Here is a 20000-nt window from a genome sequence, read left to right as displayed (position 1 = left end):
GAACGGTCCGACGGTTGGCGGTCCCCGTCGTTACCCGGTTTCACCAGCTGCTGCCACATGAGGCGTGAGCTAGTTCTACCAAATCCACTGTGTGCATGTGTATGGGTGTGTAGGTGAAGGTGAAAGGTCAGGTTAGGGTTAGAGTTCGACGTCGAAGTGTGCGCCGCTCGTGACGAGCCTGATAACGAGGCCTGGGGGAGCCGGGGGGGGAGGCTGGGGGGGAGGCTGGGGGGGGAGGCTGGGGGGAGGCTGGGGGGGAGGCTGGGGGGGGAGGCTGGGGAAGGTAGAAATCGGAGTGTGTCACAAACACACTCAGACTAACAGGACACACACACGACCATGCACACACACACACACACACACACACACACACACACAGCAGTGTAAGGCTGTCACAAACACACTCAGACTAACAGGATACACACATGACCACTCACACACACACACACACACACACACACACACACACACACACACACAGCAGCGTAGGCTGTCACAAACACACTCAGACTAACAGGACACACACACGACCATGCACACACACACACACACACACACACACACACAGCAGTGTAAGGCTGTCACAAACACACTCAGACTAACAGGATACACACATGACCACTCACACACACACACACACACACACACACACACACACACACACACACAGCAGCGTAAGGCTGTCACAAACACACTCAGGCCCCGGCAGCCAGCAGAGACGCTCCTGTCACCTGATATCTGCCTCACGCTGTGGCGGTGGACAGGAACAGCTGTACCAAGCACAAACAGAGGAGGGGGACGCACGGACGTGTACCTGCATGTGGTGAGGAGAGGAGGAGAGGACGAGGAGGAAAGGAGGAGAGAGGAGAGGAAAGGATGGGAGAGGAGAGGAGAGGACGGTAGAGGAGAGAAAGGGAGAAGAGGAAAGGGGAGAGGAGAGGAGAGGATGACAGAGGAGAGAAGGGGAGAGGAGAGGAGAGGAAAGGATGGGAGAGGAGAGAATAGGGAGAGAAGGAAAGGGGAGAGGAGAGGAGAGGAGAGGACGGTAGAGGAGAGAAGAGGAGAGGAGAGGATGGTAGATGAGAGGAGAGAAAGGACGGTAGAGGAGAGAAGGGGAGAGGAGAGGAAGGGAAAGAATAGGAGAGAGGAGGAAAGGGGAGAGGAGAGGAGGATAGAGGAGGATAGAGGAGAGAAGGGGAGAGGAGAGGAGAGGAAAGGACAGTTTGGGAAAGGAGAGGGGAGGACAGCTTGCCAGAGTGGACAGGTGTTGCCAGGGTCTTTAGCAACGCTGTTAGTCTCAGAGTCTCTGACCCCACCTGTCATTATTCTCCCACAGCTACACTAACAGGACACACACACACACACACACACAACCTGCCTCCCTGTTCTCTAGCAGTTTACAGGACACACACACACACGACCACGCACACACACACAGAGCGCTCCTGTAGTTCCAGTAACACTGCTTGCCCGCTCCTATAGCAACACAGCCTGCTCATTAAGACTAACACAAGGGTTACAATAGCTCAACCTGCTCCTGTCCCCCTCCACAACACAGGGGCGGTCTGAGGCAGGGGCTACGCGCTACCTGTCAGACCAACACGCATTCATGCTTAACAAACAAACTATGAGAGCAGGCCCTTTAAGTCCACCCTTTAAGCCCTGTCGTAGATTGGCAGGGGAAAAATGATTAACTGTAAGAGTGTGAAAATTCATAGACGCATACAGGGTATCTGTATGTTGTTCATTTTCCTCACGTCGAGAGAGAGAGAGAGAGAGAGAGGTCTATTATTGTTTCAGTAGGGGTGAGGTGCAAAATGTTTATTTCAGGCCTTGCTTTATGTTGGGTGAGTCACTACGCTTTTGGAGCAGTAGAGAGAGAGAGGCTGGCTTCACTCTACCTCTCTCACGTGCATTCATACGCACAACACATTCATACACACACACACACACACACACACACACACACACATGCATACACACACAGATACACATACACACACACACACACACACACTCACACACAGGCAAACGCAAACGCACACACACACACACACACACACACACACACACACACACACACACATGCCTGGGGGATGCTGAGCTGTGACGGACCAGGCCTGTTGGGTTGGGGCCATCTCTGTCCCTCCCTCCCTCCCTCCCTCCCTCCCTCCTCTCAGACCTCAAGCCCCACACTGTGAGCTGGCCCTGGGCTGGGGACAGGCTGGGACTTCAATCTGTTTTGTGACTACAGTGAAACGTGAGGCTCCGAAACGTGAGCCACGGCCGAAATCACCCAGCCCAGGCCTGCCTGCGAGGGCAAAGATAGATTAGCACTATAGTGGAGCGGCGGTCGCTAGCCAAGATAGCCCTCCTCCACCTTGAGGAGCGGGTGTGCAGGAGGAACATAAAGGAAGCAAGACACAATATGGAAGGAAACGGATGGAAGCCATTTTGGCTGTAACAAGAAGCAATGAAAAAAGCAGCTAGGATGTATTGTGGCGAACGGCGGCGGGGTAGAGTAGCGGTTATGGAACTCACAACCCTCCGCTTACACACCGGCCGTGTTAGCTACGACACCAAGAGAGTTAGCCCCCCTTGGCGGAGCCGCTAACAGGCCTCATACAGGGTCGCTAACATGCCTTATACAGGGTCGCTAACATGCCTTATACAACACTACCCCCCCTCAGTTCGGGAGACTGCACCCTCACGCGTCACTGGATACCTAAGTGATTCACGTCCCTCACACACCTCTTCGTATTCGGGGCGGCTGTGGCGCAGGAGGTAGAGCAGGCGTCTGATGATCGCAAGGTCGGCAGATCGGCGGTTTCGATCGGCGGTTTCGATCCTCTGGCCACGTGTCGAGGTGTCCTTGGGCAAGACACTGAACCCCAAATTGCTCCCAATGAGCGGGCCGGCGCCTTGCATGGTAGCTTGGCCGCCATTGGTGTGTAAATGTGTGGTGAATGGGTGAAGGAGAAGCCGTTGTAAAGCACTTTGGATAAAGGCGCTATTCGGTTGTTAAGTCTGATGTCAAACGTGACGTTTAGCAATTTCCGGGTCCAAACCAGAAATTCCCCGCACCAGAGTACCAGAGTACTATAGCGGTAGAATAGTTAAATAATTGTTTTGACTCGGATCTATTCATACAACGAGGGACACAGCACTTTCCCGTTTTCCCCATATTGTCAGGGTCTTTGAGCCTTTTATGCGCTACATAAATATAATGAATTATTATTATTTTCTGACTTTTTTGATGACAGAGTAGAGGCTATTAGAGCCAGGATACCACAGCCATCCATGGGGGGATTAGTTTTTGGTGCCATTGTGCCCCCTTATTCAGGACATGTTTTCTCTGAGTTTGAGTCCATCTCATTAGATGATCTGACTAAGGTGGTCGTGGCTTCTAGATCTACAACTTGCTCCCTGGATCCGCTACCAGCCTGGGTTATTAAGGATCTTTGGTCAACTCTAGGAGCCTATGTCTTATCTATCCTCAATCTATCTCTCTTAAATGGAGTTTTCCCAGCCTGTTTTTAAATCTGCAGTGGTTAAACCCCTATTAAAGAAACCGGGTCTAGATCCACTCTCACTGCCAAGTTATAGACCTGTCTCGAATTTGGCTTTTTTGTCTAAGGTATTTGAAAAAGTGGTCTCAAAACAGCTTGTAGATTTTCTGTCTTCTAATAATCTGTTTGAGCCACTACAGTCGGCATTCCGCACCAACCATTCTACTGAAACAGCACTCACTAAGGTGGTAAATGACTTGCTATTGACGGTCGAACATCTGTTCTTTTATTGTTGGACCTGAGCGCTGCTTTTGACACAGTAGATCATCACATACTAGATAGGCTCAGGAACCTGTTTGGCATCTCAGGCCAAGTATTCCAGTGGCTAGAGTCATACCTGTTAAATAGATCCCAATGTGTTCTACACAATAATGTATTGTCTGCATCCCGGGCAGTCAAGTCCCACAGGGGTCCGTTCTGGGCCCTCTGCTGTTCTCACTGTACTTGGCACCACTGGGTCAGATCTTGCGTTCTTTTGGTCTTGCTTTTCATTGTTATGCTGATGATTTACAACTATATGCCTATAACAGCAGGAAATGTCTCAGACTTAGTTACGTTAAAGACCTGTCTGGCTGCTGTAAAGGGCTGGTTATCAGCGAACTTTCTGCTATTAAATTCAGACAAGACTGAAATTATAAAATTCGGTCCAGCTAGACTAATTCATCCAAGTGATCGTCTTGTTTTGACCTTGGATGACTGTGTCATCCAGTGCAGGGACAAGGTTAAAAATCTCGGTGTCATTCTGGATCAGAGCCTCACATTTGACCCTCACATAAAGGGGGTGATACAAATAGGATTCTTTCACCTCAGAAGAATTGCTAAGATTAGATCAATCCTTTCTTTTGAAGATGCTGATGTTCTGATCCATTCTTTTGTGACATCCAGGCTAGATTATTGTAATGTCCTTTTGTCAGGACTGCCAAAAAAGAGCTTCCATGGTATACAAATGGTCCAAAATGCTGCAGCTCGCATTTTGACTGGGTCTAAGAAATACAACCATATCTCACCAGGGCTGGCCTCCCTTCATTGTCTCCCTGTCCATGTTAGAGCAGATTTCAAGATGCTGCTACTAACATACAAAGCTATAAATGACACTGCGCCTTCTTATTTAAAGGACCTTCTCGACCCATATGTGATCTCAAGGGCTCTGCGCTCACAAGGCTCTGCCCTGCTCATTATTCCTAGAGTTAGAAAAAAGACAATCGGTGAGCGTGCGTTCTCCTTCCGTGCACCAACTCTCTGGAACCGTCTTCCACTGGATATCAGACAGGCAGAATCAGTGAAAGTGTTCAAAAATAAGTTAAAGACCCACCTGTTTTCTGTTGTCTACATGTCATAGGCTGTGTATTTGTGCTGTTGTAATTATGTGTGTTTTTAAATTGAAATAGTTGTTTTTAAATTGTTTAAAATTTTTGTTTTTACCTATTGTATTTGTGCTTCAAAATTGTGTGTTTTTAAATTCAAATAGTTCTTTTAAATTGTTTTAAACTGCTTCTTACCTATTGTAAAGCACTTTGATGTAAAGTGCTATACAAATAAAGTTATTATATTATTATTATTACTGAGGCATTTCGAAGAGAGCGCCTCAGCCAACTTTGGACACGGAAAAACGTCACGACTTAACAACCGAATAAGTGCAGTCCATTTACCATTTATCTTTGATGCTCCTCATGTTGGGGCGCCATTCAACCCCCTTGGCAGAGCTGCTACCGGGCCTTATACAGGGCCGTTACAGTATCGTACAGTATTACTGAGATGGAAAGAGAGAGAAATCCTATTATGAAAAAAAACAACCCATAAAAGTACTGAAAGATGTTCACTTTCTCTCAATGGAGAAACGACTGAAATATGACTGAGAAAGGAAGCAGGTTATCATGTAAAAGGAAAGCAGGACCCCTAGGGCGATATATTAACGGTGTATAAAGCAGTCTAATGCTTTGTCGGGGGGGGGGGGGGGGGGGGTGCACTGTCAAGGGCGCTGGGCGGTGGCACTTAGGCGGTGTCTGAAATATTTGTTTCATATATTTTTAAATACATTTTTCAAGGACCGATTTTTCAATGCTCATAACATCACCAATTGAGCTATCTTGTGATCCCAAGGGTAAGGAGAGTTATGTTGTTGTCTCTCCACTTTTCTTTCTGTATTATTTTTCTTTATTTCGTTATTAAATTGTCTTCAACTAAAAATGAAAATAATAGAGCTAATGTACTGTATGTATGTATGTATGTATGTATGTATGTATGTATGAATGTTATGGAAGTGTATTGTCTGTATTTAAGTGTTTAAGATGAAAAATTGTTTGAAAGTATGGTATGAGGACCCCAGGGAGAATAGCTACTGCATATTTGCTGTATCTAATGGTGGATCCAAATAAACAAACAAACAAACAAATCATACAGCCCTTATTACCTTATTACTTGTGGATACCTGCTGAGGATGCAGGTGGACTCCCCCATTGTTTCCTGGATTACAAACTACCTGACCGACGGACCGCTGTGTGTTCTCATCTCTATCAGCGTATAGTGGTGTTGTTTGTTGTTTCAGATGCTTGGTATCATTATGTTATCATTATGTTATCATTATGTTATCATTATGTGAGGTCTTTGAAGCTCTCATCACATTCAAGGCAGTCGGAAAGCATCATCACACAGTCGTCATACCGACCGCAATCGTTCACCATGGCTACGGGATGTTAAATCATACTATGTTTCCGATGTCTATTATTCTATTATTCGATTGTCCCTTTATTTGTTGTTGTTGTTGATGTTGTTTGTGATGTGAGCTACTGTAATGCCTTCATTTCCCCCTCGGGGAGCAACAAAGCGCTTATCTATCTCTTATCTCGGTCTATTCATCTTTCTCTCTCTCTCTCTCTTATTGTCATGATTCAAGCCAGGCGTGATGACGGCACAGTCGTGTTTCACCTGTTCCCGCCAACGTTAATTGCCAATAGGCCTTGTGTTTAGCCTCGCGTCCGTTTAGCGCTGGCACTATAGACCCGCTAATAGAGGCCCTGCTGTCAGAGAAACGCCAATGAGACCCTGAGAAGGCTGAGTAACCTCTCCACTCCTCCACTCTGCTACCTCCACGCTAGACAGACAGGCAGGCAGACAGACAGACAGACAGACAGGCAGGCAGACAGACAGGCAGGCAGGCAGGCAGGCACGCACGCAGACAGACAGACAGACAGGTAGACAGACAGACAGACAGACAGGCAGGCAGACAGACAGACAGTCAGACAGACAGTCAGACAGACAGTCAGACAGACAGACAGACAGACAGACAGACAGTCAGACAGAGACAGACAGACAGACAGTCAGACAGACAGACAGACAGACAGTCAGACAGACAGACAGACAGACAGTCAGACAGAGACAGACAGAGACAGACAGACAGGCAGACAGACAGACAGGCAGACAGTCAGACAGACAGACAGGCAGGCAGACAGACAGACAGACAGACAGTCAGACAGACAGACAGACAGACAAGCAGGCAGACAGGCAGGTCAACCTGACACATTCTCTGCTCTGTGTACTGCAATTAAAAAAAAGTATATGTGACAGCAGCAGGTGAAACCGGGGACAAGTCGGCAACCAATCAAAATGTTGAAAATGACTTTTATTCCGAAAAATAACTATATTTAAACATTGTTGAAAATCAATGACACACTCGCTAGTCAAGCCAAAACATTGCGATACAATGGATTCAGTGAGTAATCCCCACTACACTAACTAGGTAGTACATTTTTCAGAATAAAAGTCTGAACATATGGTCGGTTGCCAACTTGTTCCAGGTTCCACTGCTGTCACATTATGGGGGATGTTGTTTCACACCTCGGGTCAACACTGATGACTCTGAGTAGCTTATTGTTGTGTTGAAAGCAAAGGGATGTCTTGGAAGGTTTTGAGTGATTTTTGTTGTTTGGTTTGTTGATTCCTTTTGTCAAATGGAAATGCCTAACCCCCCCCCTTTCTCCTTCTCTCTAGTCTGCTCTCAGTTCTCCAAAGGCGTGTACGCCATCATCGGCCTGTACGACAGGAAGACAGTCAACATGCTGATGTCCTTCTGCGGGGCGCTCCACGTGTGCTTCGTCACGCCCTCCTTCCCCATCGAGACGGCCAACCAGTTTGTGATCCAGCTGAGGCCGGAGCTGCAGGACGCCCTGGTGGGCCTGATAGAACACTACCGCTGGAACAAGTTTGTCTACATGTACAGCTCTGACTCAGGTAAGGGCTGGAGGGGGTCAAACACTCCTTGTGACTTTAGAATTATAAGGTTCTATCTCCATTTTTGTTCAAAATGTAGTTTTTTACATAATCTGATCTATTAGGTGTTTATTAATGCCTGTGTGGTGTTATTTTTTAAATGTTTTTTTTAGTTAGTAATTCACAAAATACAAAGGTTCCATCTCACCAAACATAATGGAATGTAAAAACGTTGACGCTCAATATCTCTGAACTACCCTACCCTTATAATTCTAAGCTCACGTCCTGTCTCTGCTGGTATACCTCCCTGGTACACTTCCTACATTTAAGATTTGGGCGGGGGCGGCTGTGGCGCAGGAGGTAGAGCCGGCCGTCTAATCATCGCAAGGTTGGTAGATCGGCGGTTCGAGCCCCGGCTGGCCACATGTCGAAATGTCCTTGGGCAAGACACTGAACCCCAAATTGCTCCCAGTGAGCGGGCCGGCCGGCACCTTGCATGGTAGCTTGCCGCCATTGGTGTGTGAATGTGTGTGTGAATGGGTGAATGAGAGGGGCCGTTGCAAAGCGCTTTGGATAAAGGTGCTATTTAAGTGCAGTCCATTTACCATTTTTACGATTGCGGTGATATGTGATGAGTTTACTAAGATGTCAACCGTGTGTGTGTGTGTGTGTGTGTGTGTGTGTGTGTGTGTGTGTGTGCTCTCCTCCAACTGGTGCTTTCTGGGTCATGGCTGAATATTTAAAAAAAGAAAAAAAGAAAGAAAGACGATGCTCTGCACTCACTGGACAGTAAACATGTTGTCCCCCCGACAGCCAATCAGTGTAGTTTCTGAGTTTCAGTTGTTTACCATAGCACACTGTTTTGGCCAACCAGCGTACTTCATTTATTGTAAATGTCAATGTCTATTGCAAGACATATCATTCACCTAAGTTTCGACAACATTGACTGCGTTTACATGCACACCATATTCCAATTAAGGTCAATATTTGTTATTGTAATATTCAGAATAAGGTGTTTACATGCGCTGTAGCAACTGGGATATTCTGTTAACAGGTTAATTGGCATATTCCCGTGGTTCGGCGGGACAATAGTTGTTACTATAGTAACGTTAGTGTTGGTAGCTTGGTTGCGGTCGTTGTGCGGGCGTTAACCCACAGCTAAGCCATAATGCTTGTTTCCAACATAGTCCTCCGTTATTGTGTTCTCCTACTTGCGCTTTTGAACCACAATTTAACTACAACACTCCTGCTGATCCACTTTGTCCTCAACATTGGAAGACAAGAGTGACAAGAAATGGCGAACAAGTGTATCTAGCTGTTCCTAGCAACAACTCAACCCAGGAGTGTATCTAGATGTCCCTAGCAACAACACAACCCAGGATTGCATCCTCGAGGAGAATCAAGCATGCGCAGACGTAACTGAATAATCCGAAAAGGGTCATATTCTGATTAAGGTGTTTACATGTCACAATATTCCGATTCAAACAGGCATATGCCAGGGGTCTTAATCGGAATATTGTCGAATCGGAATATGGCCATAATCGGGTTCGGTACGTGTTCACATGACTCTTGCCCAATCGGAATATTGAGCATATTCCGTTTAATACAGGAATATGGTGTGCATGTAAACGCAGTCCTTGTCCCAGTTGGTATTTGAGATATCGTATGTGGCATATGAACATACGTTACGTACATATGAAGGGACGGGGACCGATCCACAGTCCCCTCCCCGGTTTAATCGTGGGGAGAGAATCAGTGGTATAGTCTACGTCTGTGTTACGACCATTGTGGACCATTGGGACTGTCATTTACAGTACCATCAAAGGGGGGAGATGCGACATGAAATATGTCAAAATGCAGCACTATCATGCACAGATCAGCCTTATAACATGTCATGTTAGATATATAGAACGTTAGACAGGGGGCGCAGATTTCTTTTTATGGTGTGCCGAAATGAACGATATGAGGCTGGGAGGGAAAAATCACAGTATACCCACTAGAAAAAACTAGACGACACCACTGGAGAGAATGAAATAATATGATTCTAGATTTCAGGACAAACATTTCGCCCAACCCTCGCTTTTTCCTCGGTGTCACAGATCACAGAGACACGGGTTCTGTTGAATCAGTGGTGGACAGAGAACGCTCTATCACCCTGTTTGTTCTGACCTATACCAGCGACGGCAGGGCTGCTGTTTCAGATCGTTGTTATCATGATGTGAGGTCTTTGCGGCTCTTATCACATTCAAGGCAGTTGGGAAGCATCATCACACAGTCGTCATACCAACCGCAGTCGTTCGCCAATATTACCATGGAGACAGCGAAGGGGGTCAAAGGAAGCCATTCGATCCTCCTCACACTGAAAAGTATTTTCCAATCGTCTATTTCTAGTCAGTATCTGAACACGGAGGAGACGAAAACCAACACACAAAGAAATATTGACTTGCACCAGCCTAACAGATGCTTCAATTGAAGGGTAGTTACACACTATAATAACCCCCTGTGCTTATAGACAAAGCTGTTACAAAGCATATTGTTGCCTTCACCGACGCATGTGAAAAACATATTGCAGCGTACTGTTTCAGCGAACCTTTTTCACCACTCTACAGAAACATGCGTGAAGAGAGTGGCTTGACGGACCTGTCAACACCAGGTGTGCTGTACGCCCCCCCCCCCCCCCCCCCACACACACACACACCTCTCCTCGCAGTGGCTGCCTACCCAATCGGCTGTAGCCTTGCCATAATGCAGTGACATCTGTCCCAGGTGTTGTGTGTGTTGGAGCATGACAGTGGAGTGTGTGTGTGTGTGTTGGAGCCTGACAAAAAGAGAGATGTCGGGCATTTGCCTGAGGCAGAACAGCTGAATGAAGTCAGATTAATAAACAAAGCTAAGCCTCTGCTAGCTGTCACTCTGCCCCTCTGTCAGGACACACAATGGGATGGTGACAGGGGAGATTTCACGCAGGGGCTTGGGCCTGGTAATGAATGCTGGCTGCTGCGTCACACATGTCCCTTTGATGTTTCTATCTCTCTTGATCCCTTCATTGGATGGTCAGAGACTCTGGGATCATTACCCTGTGTGTGTGTGTGTGTGTGTGTGTGTGTGTGTGTGTGTGTGGTTTGAATGTGTGTGTGCGTCCGTGTGTGTGTGTGTGTGTGTTTGAGTGTGTGTGTGTGTGGTTTGAATGTGTGTGTGTGTGTGTGTGTGTGTGTGTGTGTGTGTGTGTGTGCGTGTGTGTGCGTGTGCGTGTGTGTGCAGGGTCATTACCCCCCATGTGATTGAGTGTTGGGATGGAGACTGCTGGAATCCATATCACAGTCCTCCTGTTGCCAGGATACTAGTCTGCTGCGGCCCCTCCCACAAGGTTATTTTAAGCCTTTAAGAAAATCTAGGTTTATTGGCTGTGTTCCTGAAGTTGTCTGACTGTATGTGCCTCATTGCGTGTGTGTGTGTGTGTGTGTGTGTGTGTGTGTGTATGTGTGTGTGTGTGTGTGTGTGTGTGTGTGTGTGCGTGTGTGTGTATTTATGAATTGTATGTATGTACATTGCAGCACCTCGAAGCATTTTTCTTTTTCAATTGCATTTTTTTGCCACCTTAACTGAGACAAAAGCTTTTGCAGTGTTAATGTTGTTAGAACCTCCCTATAAATATCACATATATATCACATTTCCAGCTTTAGCTGGAGTGAAAGAGTACACAGCAATAAATCAAGGTGAGTGTTGCCATAATTTTCTTGCCGTCTCAGGGATTTGAGTAGTTTCCCCCCCCACAGATAACATCTGCCTGACTGTGTTACTGGGCAACAGACAGAAACGGAAAAGAAAAACAAAACACAAAAGCGTGTCTCATTTTAATTCTTTTTTTTGCTTTGTTTTATTTTTTACTGGGAAAGGAATGTTCTCCTCTCTCCAGGGAAGGCAAGGCAAGCTGGAAGGAAGGAAGGATGGATGGATGGATAGAAGGCAGGGAAGGACAAGGCAAGCTGGAAGGAAGGATGGAAGGCAGGCAGGGAAGGACAAGGCAAGCTGGAATTTATAAACGTTGCGTATGCACAAAAGAAGGCTGACGTCACTTTCTAAACACATTTTGGGATTTCTAAAAAACAAATTTGGTGGGAGAGTGCGCGGTCCTCCACGGATACTTTGACCCATGCGTACGTGCTCACGTAAACTGGAGAAATTAGCAACTGCGACTCCGATGGCAGAAGGATGAAACTGGAGAAACGCTTTGAAATGGATACCGTTGTGTATGGGCATTAAAAGGGTGCGACATTTAGAGTTGATGTGTGATTCATAAAGGGAAACCGCCGTCTGTCCACACGTCACGCAACCTTTTCCCATCAACCCTCCACACAATTTTTGAAATGAGACCCCTGCTGATGAGAGAGCGTGGCTTGAGGAACTGTCCGTGGTCCTGAAATCAGGCTTTCACAAAGGCTTGTCAGTGTGTTTCAATGGGTACCCTCCATTATGGACATATAGAACCCCAATGACCTTACAACAAAGCAATGACAGTTCACTGTTCCTGTTCAATCTTCAGGTTCAGAGACCTCGCGTGACCTGTCAGGAACGTTACTCACCCGTGAGAGACTCGCGATGGACATTTGCCGTACAATAACAGTACGCGTAGTAGTATATTCTCCAACCTCTATGTTACTGTCACGCGTGCGTCTACTGTATGGCTTCTGGTCTCAAGTCCTCTTGGTTTCTGATTTATTACCATCTACTTCAATCTTATAGCCTGTTTGAACCCTCATCCATCTTTTTTCAGTTCTTTTAATGACCTGGCACGGAAAGACAGATAGGCGCCAGGAATGGCCTGGAGAGATCGTACATTATATTCAAGGAAACAGGCCGTCGGTCTCAGTGTTTACCAGAGTGTTTGACTGACACGCTGTCGTGGCGCGGCCTCCGTTTAAACGCTTCTGGTAGGTTCCGAGAAGAGGCATTTTCCATATTCTTCAAACGATTTATGTCTGATTTGGCATGAGCATATTTATCAGGTGTCATAAACCACTTGGAGAAAAAAAAACACCGCCCCCCCCCCCTCCCCCCTCTGGAACGCTTCCACTGAGCCTCCGAGCGTTTAGGCATCCATCACTTTTCCCCACTATGTCCCTGACTGGTTAGTTACGCATGGATAGAATCAAACCCGTTTCCGTGTGGTAACCGTATGCTAAACAGGGTTCTATGTATGCATGTGCCGGTCCCCCCCCCCCAACTCCAGTCTCGCCAGCCTTCTTTACCTGACTCTACAGGAACGCCGCTACATCCCTTAGCTGTGATTCTGATCTTGTATAATGGCTGTAATTTGTTTCCCGTAATGGCTCCGTTCGTTTGCTGCTAAAAGCTTTGTTTACGTTAGGGAACAGCTGTCCCGTGCATTCGGAGGGGTGACGCTGGATTGGTCGTATTATTATAGACTGCTGTTTTTTCCCAGACTCCAACACTGTAAATCTGAAGCCAGGATCAATGTGCCCTCTAATCGCTCTCTTATTTCCTCATTGGTCACTCTAGCTCTGCCCCGCCCCCCCCCCCCCCCCCCCCCCCCACCCATGATGCTTTAGTGCATTAGCAGCCTATGGTGACAGCTTAATGGAGTGGGCTGTGTGTAATCTGTGCTTGGGGATAGGATAGCTGTGATGGTACCGTCTGTGAGTGTGTGTGTGGTGATTATTCAGCCTAGCTCGGTAAGTGTTGTAACAACAACCCACCTGTGCATGCCAGTTGGCCTAATGAACCATCCCGCTGGGGCTTTAATCTGCTCCTGTGGCTTCCCAAGGAGTTTGGGAGGAATAAGGTTGGAATAAGGTAACCGATCACAAACGGTTTGTGTCTATTAGGGATGATGCTTCTGTTCTCAAATCTTAATGACTTTTTTTTTTTTTACTGCCAGTGTCTAGGCGGCTATAACCACCCACACACACACACTATCAAATCAGAATGTGTTCCAGTACATGCGATGTCAACAGACCTTAATGGCTTGTGTTTACAATGAACCTATGGGAGTAAAGGAGGGTGATGCTCAGTGAAAAGCCTGTCTTCACAGCTGATGGAATGCGCTAGGACGCTAGATCATCTGTAACCTTTCTCACACTGTGGCGGAAGAGACTAAAGGGAACCTTGCTGACCAGTATCCCACTGGTATCCCACTGAATCAAAACCTATATTTGACCCTAACTCTATCCCTAACCCTAACCCTAACCCTAACCATAACCAATTCAACATCATGTTTGCTGGTCAGGCGTTTCCCATGTGTGTTGTTGTTCTCTCAGTGCAGCAAGTCAAAACATCAAAAGTGTAACATCCCTAATTGATCTCTGAACCCCCCCCCCACCCCCTCTCTCTCCTCTCGCTGCAGGCCTGTCAGTGCTGCAGAAGGTTCTGGACACCGCCGCGGAGAAGAACTGGCTGGTGACCTCCGTCAACGTCGAGACCATGACGGAGGCGTCCTTCCTCAAGGTGTTCCAGGACCTGGACAAGCGGAAGGAGGGCCAGATCATCATCGACTGTGAGACCGAGAGACTCACCTCCATCCTCAGGAAGGTACCCAACACCTCCCACCGCTCACATCCCCCCCCCCCCCTCCTTAGGAATAGATTCTACGTCAGTGGAGGCAGGAGGTAGACATCTACTGTAGAGGTAGACATCTAGGGGTAGACGTCTAGAGGTAGACATCTAGAGGTAGACATCTAGAGGTAGACATCTAGAGGTAGACATCTAGAGGTAGACGTCTAGAGGTAGACGTCCGGAGGTAGACGTCTAGAGGTAGACATCTAGAGGTAGACGTCTAGAGGTAGACATCTAGGGGTAGACATCTAGAGGTAGACGTCTGGAGGTAGACGTCTAGAGGTAGACATCTAGAGGTAGACGTCTAGAGGTAGACGTCTAGAGGTAGACATCTGGAGGTAGACATCTGGAGGTAGACATCTAGAGGTAGACATCTAGAGGTAGACGTCTGGAGGTAGACGTCTAGAGGTAGACGTCTAGAGGTAGACGTCTAGAGGTAGACGTCTAGAGGTAGACATCTAGAGGTAGACGTCTAGAGGTAGACGTCTGGAGGTAGACATCTGGAGGTAGACATCTGGAGGTAGACGTCTAGAGGTAGACGTCTAGAGGTAGACGTCTAGAGGTAGACGTCTGGAGGTAGACGTCTAGAGGTAGACGTCTAGAGGTAGACGTCTAGGGGTAGACGTCTAGAGGTAGACATCGGAGGACGGGGCTCATTGTAATGCACATAATGGAATGAGGAATCAAATACGCATGTCTGATACCATTAATCATTCCGTTCTCTGCATTATAATGAGTCCATCCTCCGCCTGTGACCTCCACCAGCCTCCACTGATCTACATCGATAGCGCTTTTCAAACAATCAGTCGATCAATAAATCTGATGTATATTTGTATAGCACTTTTTTTACAAAGACAATTGTCACAACATGCTTAACAACATGAACACATCCACCAAAAATACAATGAGGTGAATATTAATAAGAACAAACAGTTGATCGTAGACCCCCTTCGCAGGTCTTAAGGTGTACTACGTTGAGAGGGGGAAAAAAAAAAAAATCTTTCCCAATCTATATTTTCATTTACGCCTTGTAGCACCTAGTACTAACTGAAGGTCGCGGTCGATTCGATTCAGGTTTAAGTCAGCGTTTTAAAATTCAATCACAGCGTAATGGAATTGGCCTCGACCTCAAAGGAGTTCTTTTGAGGGATTATTGTTCTGTTGTTCAAAGACACGATGATAAACATTAATTCCATATCAAATAATCCACCGAACAAGGCTTCTGCAGATCGTTATCAGATGAAAGTGAGATAGAGAGATAGTAGAGCAGGATGAGTCAAATGAGAGAACAAATGAGTCCAGAGGTCGTCCTGTGTGGCGTTTAGTCTCCCAGAGGATCAAGGACAGCTGAGAGGCATAACGCAGCGTTGACATTTGGAGCTGGAGATTCCTCCGCGACAGGAGAAACACTTAGTGACTCCGCTCATCTGCCGGGGGGATGGCGGATCATGGCTTAGCAATTACTCACACACACACACACACACACACACACACACACACACACTCACACACACACACACACAGTGAGTCACAAAAACATACACTTACACATACGTACACACACACTCACACTCACACTCACACACACACACACATACACACACACACACACACACACACACGGTGAGTCACAAAAACATACACTAACACATACGTACAAACACACAGGCACACACACTCTCACACACACACACTCACACTCTCACACACACACACACACACACACACACTCACACACACAGTGAAGGCTACTCTGTGTGAGGGTTATTGATGGCTCACCATTTTACAGGAGCTGTGGCCCCAGAAGTTCTACTGTCAGACAGCCGCCATCCATCACTGAGATCTGCTCTTTGCCTCTAAAGTAGCCAGCCCCACTGTACACACACACACACACACACACACACACACACACACACACAGATGCAGACATATGCACACACATACACACACACGCAGACACACACACACACACACACACATACACACACACACACACACACACACACACACACACACCTACAGATGCAGATGCACCTACAGATGCAGGCATATGCACACATACACACACACACACACACACAGATGCAGACACACACACACACACACAGATGCAGGCATATGCACACACATACACACACACACACACACACACACAGATGCAGACATATGCACACACATACACACACACACACACACACACACACACACACACACAGATGCAGGCATATGCATACACACAGAAAGTACTTTTCTCACACATTTGCATAACACAAGTTATTCAGAGACCTTCATGCCATGTGTGTGTCCCCTCCCCTCCCCTCCTCTCTCCCCTCCTCTCTCCCCTCCTCTCTCCCCTCCCCTCCCCACCCCTCCTCTCTCCCCTCCTCTCCCCTCCTCTCCCTGGGTTTTCCTAGCTCCGGGCTGTGCCGCAGAGCGTGCCTTGTGCTGGGGTCACAGTTAATAACTAATGCCACTGTCTGTCACGGCCTGGAGCCCTGCTTCTGCACCGCACACACACACACACACACACACGCACACACACATACAGAGACACACGCACACACACATACAGAGACACACGCACAAACACATACAGAGACACACACACACACACACGCACACACACACACACACACACACACACACACACACACACACACACACACACACACACACACACACAGGGGATAAAAAATGTGTGGAAAAACATGAGGTGAGGTCATGTACTCCTCCTCTGGTCCCTGTCCAGACAGTAATGATGGTGCAAGGCTGTCTCAGAGACATCTTCACACTAGAACAGCCGTGAGGGGTCACGGTGACCCCTGGGAGTAAAAAAAATAACTATCTTTGCACTCTGTACAATTTCAGGACCCTCCTTTCATGACTTTTCCTAGATATGTGCGTTCTACCACCCAGTATCCTTACATTTTCAAAATCACTTCAGGATAAGATAGTATAAAGCTGTTTTGAAGTTTTTCTGTGTAGGAGGCAGGCTAAAAAAAGAAGTGCCCTCTAGTGATCTCTGTGTCTAAATAGCAGATTTACATTCTAAAAAGGGGGTCTATTTGACCCCCAAGGCAGCTCTACTAGTAGGTAAAATAGGCACGGCTGTTGTAGTGTTAACTCCTCTGGTCCCTGTCCAGACAGTAATGATGGTGCAACGCTGTCTCAGAGACATCTTCACCACACACACTCATCCTGCCCAGACCTCAGGCCTCTCACGTGTCTCCTATGAGCAACTGTGTCAGTGTTTCTGACAGCCGTGCCTTTTTTACCTACTAAAAGAGCCGCCTCGGGGCCCTCTTTACAATGCTCAAGCTGCTAATTAGCCTGCTTCCTACACAGAAAAACGGCAAAACTGTTTTATACTAGCTTATCCTGATGTGATTTTTAAAATGTAAGGATACTGGGTGGTAGAACGCACATATCTAGGAAAAGTCATGAAAGGAGGGTCCTGACATTTGATTGAGTGCAAAGATATAACATGTTTCTTTACTCCCAGGGCTCATGGCTGTTCTAGTGTTAAAACCCGCCCTATTCCCCCTCTTTACCCCCTGCCTACCCCAAAGACACCACACACTAACACACTAGAAAGAGGATGACACTTGCTAGTTAGCCGTACCATATCCTTTACGAGGGCTAGACAGAACTGCCGCACACAGGATCTGCTGCTCCCGAGTGCTTTCTTTTTTCTTTTTTTTTCTTTTTTGTGGGGCAGTCCCACTCATATTTTTCATTTTTATTGACGGTTACAGTGAAGATTTAGACAGGAAGGATGGGTGAGAGAGAGAGGAGGGATGACATGCAGGATATGTCCCCGGCCGGAATCGAACCGGGGACCCTGCGGTTACATGGTCAGCGCTTAACCCGCTACGCAACCTAAGCATAGTGCCGAGTGCTTTTTATTCCACCGCAAAATAGTCTCTTTTTTTCCAGACGGCGGTAACCTTCGTCACGGACCTGTCGATTCCGTGTGCAGGCTTTTTTTGTTTTCGGTCACTTGTCTTGGGGGGGGGGGGGGGGCACTGGTAGATTGAGCATGTGAGTGATGAGAATGTCTGTTTCTGATGGCCTGGACAGAAAACAGAATCAAACAATGTCACCGTGCAGCCGTTCATCACTACCTGCTGGGCGGGAGGTCTTCAGGGGGGAGGGGCGGGAGGTCTAGGAGACGACGACAACAACAACAACAACAACAACAACAACAACAACAACCAACAATAACAACAACAGGCTCATTTGAATCGTATCTGCATTCAATGCGTTCGTTTGACAGATTGTTGTCCAATTATTGTCAAACCCTTTTCTCCTTGAATCTGGGATTCAAACAACAACAACAACAACAACAAAGAGGTCTCCTGCTGTCACTGGTTGGGTAAACAGCTGAGGGACGCGGCTGGAGAAATGGAACCACTCCCAGGGTGTGTTCTCACTAGAACGTTTGCTTCACTTGGAATCGGTGTTTAGGATCAAATTCGCTTCGCTCTGCGTAGTTTGGAGCTGAGAGAAAACGCGCATTCGAAGTCGCTCCCGGAGCAAACATCCGACGGATGCTCCGCTTGAAAAGGGTGGTTTCGCTCCGGTTCGAAACGACGCATCGAGGCTGTCCGTAGGAAAACAACAGCTCTGGATGAGAGCGGGACGAACGGGCAATTTTCAATTTCTCTGACCAATCAACTATCACATCTGTTGCTTCGATTGCGTATGTTACTTCGTTTACATAAAGGGCTGTGAGAACGCAAATCAGAGAAATAATTGATGCAACAATGTTGTGAAGTCATCCACTTGCTCCGGCTCATGATTCAGACTTTCATGTGAGAACATGACCTTAGTTTCATAAAGAGGGCTATGGGTGCAAGCACTGACCACCCATGAGATGGCCATGAGCGTTGTAACCATGTTTTGAAGCTATGCCGTGTCTGTTTAGATGTACATTGCTTGTGAACTGAGCCCCTGAGCCCATTATAAGGTATGTCCTTCAAGAATCAATGGCTATGTACCGTTCATTTACTGTAAAAGGGAAAAATGTATGTATTGAATTAGATTGCCCCTTTAAAGGTCGACTATGTAACAATAAAGCTTTCTAAAAGCGTTGTAATGCTCTTTCTTAATGACTATGTTTCATCGGCAGTGATCAGGGAATGAAAGAAACATTTCATTTATGAAACACTGTTTTGGTCCAGAAAATAGGCTTTCTAAAATGGAGACACAAAGCTTCTGTCGGCCTCCTCGAGTTTCACCCCTGTGGTCAGAGGTGGCAGACTACCAACACACCCTGCTCCTGTTAAAACCTCAAGGCTGAATTCCATTGTATCCTACTGCTTTTAGCCGTTGCTCAGATAATGTTTTACTGTATGTGAACAGCTATGTGTAAGGTTAATCTGTATGCATCAAATGAGATTACAGGAATAAGTATATCATGAGTATTCATGATCTCGCTCAGTCCTGCTATTAAAATGTCTTCCTACCCCCCCGTCACGGTGCGTGTGTGCGTTTGTATGTATGCGTGTGTGTATGTGTGTGTGTGCATGCGTGCGTGCGTGCGTGCATGTCTCCTGAACTTTGCAAGGTCACTACACATAATGGCAGGGTGCTGCTGTTTGGTTACACACACACACACACCACCCTCTGTGCTCTCTGTCCCTGTTTTTT

General features: G+C 47.0%; 1 protein-coding gene across 2 annotated transcripts in view; it reads left to right on the top strand.

Moving 5' to 3' along the window:
- gria1a (glutamate receptor, ionotropic, AMPA 1a) overlaps positions 1-20000 on the top strand; it is a gene marked incomplete at both ends in the record, with an annotated part of 90695 nt that overhangs the window by 19712 nt on the left and 50983 nt on the right. Inside the window, 2 exons of one of the 2 annotated variants that reach the window (XM_080526672.1) lie at positions 7557-7796; positions 14140-14384. In XM_080526672.1, the coding sequence (XP_080382798.1) occupies positions 7557-7796; positions 14140-14384 (485 nt within the window). Of the gene's footprint in view, positions 1-7556; positions 7797-14139; positions 14389-20000 lie in introns of both variants that reach the window. The other variant, XM_080526671.1, reaches the window with a different exon arrangement.

This window comes from Nansenia antarctica (genome assembly GCF_963989245.1).
Source record: "Nansenia antarctica genome assembly, chromosome: 3".
Lineage (NCBI taxonomy): Eukaryota > Metazoa > Chordata > Actinopteri > Argentiniformes > Microstomatidae > Nansenia > Nansenia antarctica.
This window is presented reverse-complemented; position numbering and strand designations above follow the sequence as displayed.